Source organism: Condylura cristata, unplaced genomic scaffold (genome assembly GCF_000260355.1).
Source record: "Condylura cristata isolate star-nosed mole 26May11 unplaced genomic scaffold, ConCri1.0 scaffold00024, whole genome shotgun sequence".
Classification (NCBI taxonomy): Eukaryota; Metazoa; Chordata; class Mammalia; order Eulipotyphla; family Talpidae; genus Condylura; species Condylura cristata.
Window position 1 is genome coordinate 31,830,232 of NW_004567125.1, and position 11,308 is coordinate 31,841,539.

General features: G+C 37.9%; 1 protein-coding gene across 1 annotated transcript; it reads right to left on the bottom strand.

Moving 5' to 3' along the window:
• Nucleotides 1–9,927: 9,927 nt before the first annotated feature.
• On the bottom strand, nucleotides 9,928–10,869 carry LOC101622203 (olfactory receptor 1361-like). The gene has a single exon (XM_004688203.1). The coding sequence runs from the start codon at nucleotides 10,867–10,869 to the stop codon at nucleotides 9,928–9,930; it is 942 nt and encodes a 313-aa protein (XP_004688260.1).
• Between the last annotated feature and the right edge of the window lie 439 nt (nucleotides 10,870–11,308).

The following is an 11,308-nucleotide window of genomic DNA, read 5'->3' on the forward strand; positions in this document are numbered from 1 at the left end:
TAATAGTGAGAAGATAGCTTCCAAATCTATGAATTGAAACCTTATCACTTTCTATCAGCAGGAATTGACACCTGGAAGCTTGGAGTTTCCACTTTCACTCTCCTCCATGCAGATGCACTGTTTCCAACCAAAGCTACCATTTCATTATGATAGATTTCTATCTGTTCAGGTCCCCACCTTTCTTCTTCTTCTTTTTTTTTACATACAAATTGAATATGCTGAAGATTAATGATCTCTGGAGTCTAAAGTATGCAATATTCTGTCTGGAAATTAACATATGCCATACAAATATCTTGTACTTATCTTAGTGAACTCCTTTGCTTTTTCACTGAGAATTGCCACATGTCCCAAACCTATATAAACGGTATCTATTTGGAAGGTGGGATGGATAAAGAAAACAGCTGTCTGTTTCCTATCAATCTGTTTCCTTTCAGGTTTGTCCTCAAATTTTATTCCAAAACAAATCTCTTCTTGCCTCCCTCATGATTACTTTTATAAGTTCACACAATACTACTTGTGTGATGTAATTTCATGCCACTAAAATGTGGTGTCACATGAATCATGGAAATAACAATATTTCATACAATTATGTTCATACAAAAATAGCTGAGCTCTAAGTAAGATCTTAGTTAATAATATTGTGTCAATGTCCCTGTATTTATAATAATTCCACAAGTCTATATTTACAAATGTTATTTTAGATAGACTAAGTAGTCTTCGGCACATTTAGATATGCATGGCACAGTTCCATGTGCAATGACAAGTAGATGCACATGTTGCCGCTATTATTTTAACTCAAGAGCTAAAAAGGAAACCATGACATGAAAGATTGCTCCCAATACAATCAAAAAATGCTGCTGGTGGTATTTCTACTCTTAAAATGAGTGTCAGTCAGATTGTAAGGGGAAAAGGGCAGTGGCAAACTAATCAGTTGGGAAAGAGTCAAACATTGTTCACTAGTTGATATTTGTGATATGGTTTCAATCTATGACCCTAACCATGAATTTTTCTCGGGGTACTTTGGTATTAACTATTATTAGTGTTACTATTAGGGTAATTTGAAACCATCAAGATTTTGTGTCATCCTAACACTTTCTGTTTAAAATTCAATTTTTTTCAAAGGCAAAGAATATGTTTTATTTAACATGATAGAGCCTTTGTAATTTGTAAATGCAATGTGAGGAATTTTCCTAAGTTTTCCAAAACAGATGAGTGGATCAAGAAGATGTGGTATACATTTACAGTGCAGTATTACTCAGTGATCAAAAAAGATAAACTCGTGTCATTTTTAATCACATGATGGAAGTGTAAGGGATTATGATAAGCAAAAGACTGTTACTGGATGATCTCATTTGAAATAACTACACAGAATAAATAAACAAAGCAACAACAATAATTTTTAGATTCTGTGAATCTAAGAAATAGACTGGCTACTGGAAGGGATGGGAGGATGGAGGAGAGGCGAAGGGAGGGGAGGTGACAGGATTGTGGCACTGGGGCATTGAGGAGGGTGAATGAGACACATGCACAGATGGAGGTGTGAAGTTGTGCTCCCCATGTAAATGTTTGGCAAAGACATAAAACTCAAAAACTTCAATTTAAGAGACCTAATGTTTATAACATAACTATTATGAATGACATTAAGGTTTGAAATAATTATATATGCAGCAGAGGTCTCGGCTCAAATGTATTTCATCAGTAGATATTCAAAATCATACTATCTGAAACATGAAGATTGCTAAACGTAATTACCTATCAGAGAAGTGCAAGCCTACACTTCATACCAATCGGGATGGGGACAATAAAAATATGTGGGTAAAAACATACCTGTTATACTAGTGATTTGTATAGAAATGGGAAAGTAGAATGGTGCATAAACTGTTATGGACACTTAGCAGTTTTTCAAAAAATCCAGTACAGAATTGCAGCATGACCCAACTCTCCTGAAAACAAGGACTCACTCAAACAGATACCTGACCACCGATGTCTGTAGCAGCACAATTCACTGTTGCTTAAGGTAGAAATACCAAATATCCATGAATAGGTGAATAGATAAGTACAATGTAATCATTCACAAAAAAGAATATTATCCTGTTATAACAAGGAATGAAGCACTGAAACACTATAATGTGAAAGAATCTTGAAAATATACTCAATGACAGAATCCAGGAACAAGTTGCCATATATTTTTTGATTATATTTGTATGAAAAGTCCAAAACAGGCAAATCTGTGTCAAGACAGAAAGCATATTAAGGGCTAACAGAAGCTGGGGGAAGGGTATTAGGCATGGCTACTAGAGGGTAGGTGGTTTTATTCTGAAGGTGATGAAAAATGATTTGGATCTTGAAAGAGATAGTGGTTGCACAATATTATGAATGTGCTAAATGCCACTAAATTGTGCATTTTAAAATGGTAATTTATGTTATACAAATCTCAGTTCAGTTAAAATAAAAATGCTATAGGTAATTATTCTAGGAGTGAGGAGCCAGAGATACATACTGGTGGTTGGGCAGGTGCAATCGAGCTTGCATTGCAAGTTTAGCTTGCAATGAACACAGGGCTTGCAAGGGGGTCCAGGCTTGCCAGGAATCATTGGCTCACACAACCCAGGAGCAAAGGGAAGAGCCTAGAACAAGCTGCAATCTGTTTTCTTCTCAAAGAGGAGGGCTCAGCAGGGACACAGTAAAAGCAGACAAGTAGCAGAAGCCCTGATAAGACACAAGGAATGAGGCTAGAGGGTAGATTGGATTGTAGATTCTTCTGTCCAGGCCTCTCCTCATACAAATGGACGTAAGAGTGCCTGCCATTGAGGGTTAAGATAAGGCATTCAAATAACATGTCAGGAGCACAGAGAGCATATACGAAGTGCTGGTTATTAGAAGCAGGGAAATGGAAAAATAGTGTGAGAATTTAAGCAATGGAAAGGCAGATCATTCCACCATAGTAGTGACCACTGTGGAGGTTGAACTAGAAGAACAAGCCTGGGGAAAAAAAAGATACAGAGAAAAGGCTGGTTTGAAGATTTAAGAGCAACAAAAGGAGAACTTCGTGGTTTGCAGGGAAGGTAAGTGTGGATCATGAAGAGGAGCAGATGATGGGGAGTGCAGTAAAATCATCAGACTGCAGTAAGTAAGTAGGACCAAGGGAAACCTGGCTGTTGCCAAACTCTGACGCTCGGGCCAGTGAGGCCAGGGTTAATACTGAGTCCTCAGGGAGAACAAGATTTGAGGGAGGTAGACTCTTACTGGATTTGAAAACATGCCAAAGTTTTGCTCTTTGCTTTGTTTTCAGAGTGTAGGAGGCTTGGACAAGTTCAGAAAAGATGTGGCTCACTAAAGCTGTGTCTATGAACTTGGGAGCTCCAGAGAATCAATGATGGAATCCATCATTTACTTGTGTACCATTCAGTCCTCTTTCTCCCAGGGATTTTCTTGGGGTGGAGACCATGATGTGTATGTGTGCACACACATGTGTGCACAGGCATTTAAAAAAAAGATAGAGCATAATTCAACCTGGAGCATAGCTTCTCCTAATCCTAATGACTCCCTGAGAACCTTAAAAAAACCTTTCTTGTGTAACTGAAGGATTTTCTAGATGAAAAACAACCCAGAATCTGATCCAGTAAATTGCATAATAGCAATGTGTGCCGAACTCATGGTACCCAGACAGGGCTGGTAGCCACTGACGCTCACCTCTTGCTGATCATGCTGCAGTTCTCTGAGGCTGCCATACAAACTTTTTCAAACTTAGTGGCTTAAAACACCACAAATTTACTGTCCTATAATTTTTAAGTTAGAACATCAACACAGATTTCATTATCATATATTAAATATATTGGCTGACAACCTATTTGCACACCATTCCCACCTTCCCAAATCATCAACATTCTTGGTTCCTTCCATCTTCCCTTTATCTTTAAAGTCATTGCAGTTGCTCAAGTCCAATTACACATGTGAGGATTAAATCTACCATACTATTGTTTCATGTTTGATCCTTCTGTTTTCCCTTAATATGTTTTGTTTTTCTTGCCTTAAATATCCATTTTTATTTATCTATAGCATTTCTGAGTGTATAACTTTGTTTCTTTAAGTGACATTAGATATACATGACTTATAGTCCAATGACACAGAAAATGTATTTAATCAGTTTTGAATGAAATATAGCAATCTTCCTTACCTTTGTTTCTTTTTAAATTTGATTTGAAAATTTTAAAATATATTCAATACATACCCCTCATTTCTATACAATGTATGATATTTTCCCATGAAATTCTCACCACCAATTCACCTGTGCACCATCACCATAGTCTCTTGTGCTCTTCCCACTCCTGTTCTGATCTTTCTCCTTCCTCCTCCCCTACAGGATGTCTCTGATTTATAGTTGCCTGGTAATTTTGATTTTATTATAGTTACTTTCCCCCTGATTACTTATTTTTTCTCTATACTCCTCCTGTAAGTGAAACCATTCGATATTTTTTTTCTCTGGCTTATTTCACTGAGCATAATACCTTCTAGCTCCATCCATGTTGCTGTAAAGGGCATGAGTTTATCCTTTCTGATTGCTGAGTAATATTCCATCGTGTAACTATACCACATCTTCTTGATACAATCCTCTATTTTTGGACATCAGGGTTGCTTCCAATAGCTTACCTATTGGAAGATTCAAAGTTGAAAGCTCTTCTTTTCAGAACCTAAAATTGTTGTGCTATCTCATCTGACCTCAGGATTTCTGACTCCATGGGTCTTTCACTTATATTTCTGCTTATAGAGCTGCTGCAATAAACATAGGGGTGCAGGTGTCCTTTTGAGTTAATGTTTTTGTGGCCTTTTACAAAATCCAGTGGAATTGCTGGATCATGTGGAAGCTTCATTTTTAGTAGTTTGAGGCACCTCCACACAGCTTTCCATAATGGTTTGACCAGTTTGCATTCCCACCAGCAGTGTAGGAAAGTTCCTTTTCCTCCACATTCTTTGTTTCTTAACTTTGCTTTGTATATTATCATAATAAATATCTCCCCAACATCATTTACAACCAGTTAGGCTATATTTCATTTTTTTTACATCAACTATTAATATAATTTCTTTAAAAGATTTGTGGAGAGGGCCCTCCCTGGTGGCGCAGCGGGTTAAAGCACTGCACTAAGAAGCTAAAGCTACTTCCGCATGAGTTCAATCCCTGCCTGCCCGGGAGGAGATCCACATGGTGTGGCAGACCTCTCCTGACCCACCGGCTGCTCCCCTCACCAGTGTACTTTGTTCATCTGCCTGTTCTGCTCCCCGCTCTCTCTCTGGTGAATCCTCTCACCTTCCGCATCTCTGGCCTGTACCCCAGTTCTGTATGAATAAATAAATAAATCTTTTAAAAAAAAGATTTGTGGAGAAAAGAAAAGTCTATTACACTTACATATATTTTTCTGATGAGGTCCTTTCTCTTTGTTTCCTTCAGAGAAATCATTTCCATTATTTTCTGAAAACTTCATTTAGACTTTATTTTTTAGAGTATGCATACTGGTAGAAAATAATATCAGCTTTCAGGTACCTAAGAATGTCTCAATAACACCTTTATTTCCAAGGTTATTTTTCTAGTTATAAGATTCAAAGTTGAATGTTCTTCTTTTCAGAACCCGAAAAATTGTTGTGCTATCTTATCTGACCTCAGGATTTCTGACCCCCTGGTTCTTTCACTTATTTTTCTGTCTCTTCCCAGGCCCTTAGCCATGGTTCAAGCCCAAAGAAAAGAAAGGTGTACCTTCTTCACAGAAGTCTCTTCTACATGTGCTTTCTACAGGTTTTATTTTAATCTCCCTATCTTTCATTGGTCTTTTATAGCTTCTTCACTCCACCCAGCTCCACCTTTCCTCAGGGTAGAGCAGGGAACCTGGGATCTCCCCCTTCTCTGGGATTACACTGTTACAAGGTTATTAAGCCTCAGTATATATATTTTTTTAAGTCTTTTTCTTACATAGTGGGCACTGGATAATTTTTATTGTTTTATCTTCCAGTTCACTTATTTTTTTCTACAGTTCCTTCTTTTTTTCCTGCTGAATCTGCCTCCCCAAGTACTTTATGATTATATACTTTTAATTATACTTAATTGTTATATACTTTTAGTTCTAACATTTACATTTGATTCTTTATCTGTATTCATTTTCTGTAACTTTGTTCGTCATTTATTTAAGGAATGCTTGTTATTACTGCCAAAGTATTTCAATCATGGTTTCCTTAATACCTCTATTGGATAATTCTAGAATCTGTTACCTTGCTTTTGACATCTCTGTATTTTCTTTTCATTCAGTTAGAGATCCTATTGTGTCTCATATAATAAATGATTTTCAGTCAAACCTGGACATTTTATAATCATGTTTGAGATTCTGATCCTGATTCTTATTCTGGGTTCAGGTTAGCTGAATTTCAGTTATCTGACTTTATTTGACACAGCTTTTTTTTTTTTTGGTAGGAAGTAGGGAAGGTGTTGCTCCTTGACTGCAAAGGGAGGTAGAAGTAAGCATCCCAGTTCTGCTTCTACTAGTATTTAATTTTGGGGTGTCTTGTTATGCTGAAGGGGATCTCAGAACTCTATGAAATCCCCACAGAGCTGTGGCCTTATTGCTGATATTCTCTTAGGCTTTTAGAAACCACCACAGTAAGGGAGAAGCTAAGTCATTGCTGCTGAGTGGTACATAGAAATCCAGACTTCAACAAAACCTCATTTCTGACTATTGGTTCCACTTTACTAGGTAGGGGAACCTAGGCTTCTACCTAGTTTGATTGGTATAAATGGTATAGAGACACTATTTTTTTCTTTTTCTTTCTTTTACTATTACTTTACTCTTTTATTCCCTGTTGTTTGGCTGCAATTGAGTGACTTAGGAATTGAATATTTGTTTCCCCCTCCTAATGCATATGCTGAACCCTAACTGCCAATGTGATAATGTGTGGAGGTGGAGTCTTTGGGAGGTAACCTGCCTGGAAACTTGTGATGGAATGCTGCCCTTGTGAAAGAGAAAATGGCTCTCTCAAACCCTGTGAGGACACCACAAGAGGACAGAATCTGCAACTAGAAAAAGGTCTCTCCATATCCTAACCATTTTGGATACAATAGCAAATTTTTCCATCTGCAGACATGCAAAGAAAAAGACATATTGATTATGTCATACAATCTACAGTATTTCCTGACAATATGTTTTTGTTTCTATTGTAAAAATTTCAAATAACTGAATAAAAAAGATGTAGTATATGCATACAATGAACTACAACTCAGGTATACAAAAAAAAATGAAACCATGTAGTTTGTAACAACATGGATGAAACTGGAGGTGATTACGCTAAATAAAATAAATCAGAAAGTGAGAGACAAATGTTGGATTATTTCATTCATATGTGTAATAGAGAGAATCAAAAAGAATAAGAGAAAACATCAACTCAATACAAGTCCTAGAACTCTGACTTTAGAGTTGAGGCTACTAGAAAGGTGAATAGGAGTTGGGAAGCACCATGAAAGAGGGGACCCAAGGATGTTGGTAGGGGGTTACTTGCATTTTGGTGATGAACATAGTGTGATAACAAATACCTGTAGCAACGTGTGTCGTAACCCTAAAATAAATACAGTGCTATACACCAGCATTACCTCAACAAGTGTAATTTTTAAAATATCAGGTAAAAACTTGGGCTTCATCTGAGTTATATTTTCTCATGATATCCTTTCAATTAAAATATTTATTATTTTATCATCTAACATCTTTTTCATGACAGTTATATATATATCACAGTACGTTGCTTATTCCTGTTAACATCATTACCTCTAAATTTGTGATATTTTATTACAGAAGCACTAGAAAACTAACAGAAAATAAACTATTCACTTAATAATACATAAATAGGTAAAATCACAAAAATGAAAAATCAGTTGCATTAACGTGGTGGATTAGTGCTAAAACATCAATATTGCAAACTAATTAGGTAGTTTGTGCTATGCCAAGGAAGATAATTTGGAAATTCTATCCCTGGTGATAACTACAAAGTATACCCTATACCTTATACTGTCACTGAGCCTATGTTTTTAGAAGTGGTGGAAGAGAGTAAGGCTTTACTGGAATTGGCTTTTCTTTGCTGCTGGTCTCAACGATTTACAAGAAAGTATTAAAAAAGTAGTGATTCAGAAACATCACATTATTAAAAAATCCAACAGCTTCTTTTCCCCCAAAAGAGTATTAATAAGGCTTTCAACTTCTGCTCAAGACTATTTTCACAGGATAGTGATGATGACAAAGATATTATAGTTGATGGAAAGAAGCACTGCAAATTGAATTGAAACAAATTAAACCAATTAAAGAAACTATGTAGAAAAGAACATTGAAACAAAGTAAATATTCCAGTTAATATGTGGCAGAAGAATTTTAAATCTCAGGAAATAATTTGGGATTCATCTTCTCCAAAGAGGAAATGCATATGGCCAACAAGCATAAGAACAAATGTTCAACATCCCTCATAATAGGGAAATGCAAATAAACCACAATGAGAGACCATCTTATACCAATAAGAATGGCACATGTTCAAAAAATTAGCAACAAATGTTGGCAAGGATGTGGTGGAAATGAACTCTCCTACATTGCTGGTGGGAACACAAACTGGTCAAACCTCTTTGGAAAGCTGTATGGAAGACCTCAGACCACTAAAACTTGAGCTAGGATAAGACCCAACAATTTCACTCCTAGGAATCTACCCAAAGTATACAAAAGCTTTAATTCAAAAGGATACATGCACCCCTATATTTGTTGCAGCACTATTTACAACGGGCAAGATATAGAAACAACCCAAATGCCCCAAAATAGATAACTGGGTCAAGAAGATGTGGTACTCCTACACAATGGAATACTATTCAGCAATCAAAAAAGATAAACACATGACATTCACAGCAATATGGATGAGCTAGAAGGGATTATGCTCAGCAAAATAAGTCAGAAAGAAATAAGTCAGAAAGAAATGAAAAAAATATCAGATAGTTTTGTCACAGGAGGAATATAGAACCAATTAAGGGATCAGAAAAAAAATAAAAACAATAAAAAACACAAAACAAGTGATGCTGAACATTTTTCATATGCCTGTTAGCTGTTTAAATTTCCTCTTTGGAAAGTATCTTTTTATCTCTTCTGTCATTTTTTTTTGATGGGGCTGTTCACTTTATATTTGTTGAGTTTTGTCATCTCTGTACATCTTTGTGATCAGTCCTTCATCATTAGTATTGTGTGTGAAATTTTTCTCTTTATCAGGGGGGTGTCTGTTTTGTGTAGTGTCTATTAAAAAAAGTGATAGAAACATGCACAAACACAAAACAAGAAGACAAAAATAATCACAGACATCTGCAGGGGTGAGAGAGGAAAAGGCATCAAAATGAGAGCAGAAGAGTCCAGGGGACTATGGTGATGGTGCACAGGTGAATTGGTGGTGGGAGTTTTATGGTGTCTACACCTGAGAAAAGAAAGAAAACATTGTACAGAAACATTGTACAGAAATGAACAATGATGTAAATATATTTAAATAATTAAAGATATATATGTATATACATATATATATAAAGAACAAGAGTGTGATTCCCAGCAATAGAAGGAACTAGAATCTGAACCTTAAAACAAGTGGGACTTAGGTCCTGATCTTTGGTTTTCAAGGCGCTTCCTTTTAACCATTATAAGTTCCTCTGACTTAGTGTGAATACCAGAATGTCAGGAATTTTCTTTTTTTCTATGTATACTCAGTACTTATATCTTGTTGTTCAAATATAATAGCTGCTGCTCACTAAATACTTGTATGAAGAATGAAATAAAAATTGAACTGAATACAATATAAAGTTAATGAAGATTAGGATGAAGATTATGAAGATTAGGATAGCACTAGGCTCTGCACTAGGACACAGACATCCCTATGCTGTGGTCACAGAGTGAAAGCTGGCTTCCTACTGATGAGGGCCCCCAAGGCACCCTTCATGTCACTGTTGCGAAAACTGTAGATGAAGGGGTTCAGCATAGGAGTGACCACGGTGTACATCACTGCAGCAGCTGTGTCCTTCTGGGCCGTGTGGGAGGATGTGGGGTTGAAATAAACCCCAATGAGTGTCCCATAGAACAGGCACACCACAGAGAGATGAGAGCCACAGGTGGAGAAAGCCTTCTGCTTGCCTTTTGTGGATGGGATCCTAATCACGGCAGCAAAGATGAGCATGTAGGAGACCAGGATGCCCACAAAGGGGATCATGACGGGCAGCGAGCCCATAGTGAACAGCACAGTATTGTTTATAAAGGTGTCAGAGCAGGCCAGCTTCAGCAGTGGGCTGAGGTCACAGAAGAAATGGTGGATCTGGTTGTGGTTGCAGAAGGAGAGCCAGGTCAGTAATAATGTCTGGGTCAGGGCATTTCCAAAGGATGCAGTCCAGGATGCTGCCACCAGGAGGATACAGACCAGTGGTGTCACAGAAGAGGAATAGTGCAGGGGGTGACAGATGGCAGCATAGCGGTCATAGGCCATGGCACCCAGAAGGAAGCAGTCGATGGCACCAAACCACATGAAAAAAAAAGACTGAGTCAGGCACCCAGCATAAGGGATTCCTTTGTGACCTGTAACATGGTTGACCAGCATCTTAGGGATGGTGGTGGAGGTGAAGCAAATGTCCACAAAGGCCAGGTTGGCCAGGAAGAAGTACATGGGGTTATGAAGACGAGCATCAGTGGTGATGGCCAGGATGATGAGCAGGTTGCCCAGGCCTGTGACCAGGTACATGCTCAGGAAGAGTATGAACAGCAGCTGTTGTTGCTTGGGGTCCTCTGAGATACCGAGTAGGAGGAATTCAGACACCAGGGTGAGGTTTTCCTCCTCCATGGCCATCCTGGGTCAATGACAAAGAAAGTAGAGCAGACTTCCCTGTTCCTGACAAGACACACCTGGGCCTCACCCCTACTGGGTAGTTCACATTCATCAATTCTCTGACTCTCTCTAGAAATGAGAAATCTCCATCCATTTGCTATATTATTTCCATCACTGAACACAATGTCATTACACTCAGTCCACCTGTGGGATAACCTGGCACGTTGAAGGACATCTCTCTCTCATGCACACTATCAACTCACCCCCTTAATTTCTTTGCTTCATTTCCTCACAGGAGCAGCCTCAGCCTGTAAACACAGTGCATAGAGCTGACACCTCTAGCATTCATTTCTGCCCTCAAACAAACAGGGCTTGTTGCACAAATATCCCAACCTCATCACTGCTGAGAGAGGCAGTTATGAAGTATTTCTAGGGTCTCAGGCATCACAGGCAA

Coding starts and splice junctions, on each gene's coding strand:
- LOC101622203 (XM_004688203.1), bottom strand. CDS start 10,869: ATGGAGGAGGAAAACCTCACCCTGGTGTCTGAATTCCTCCTACTCGGT.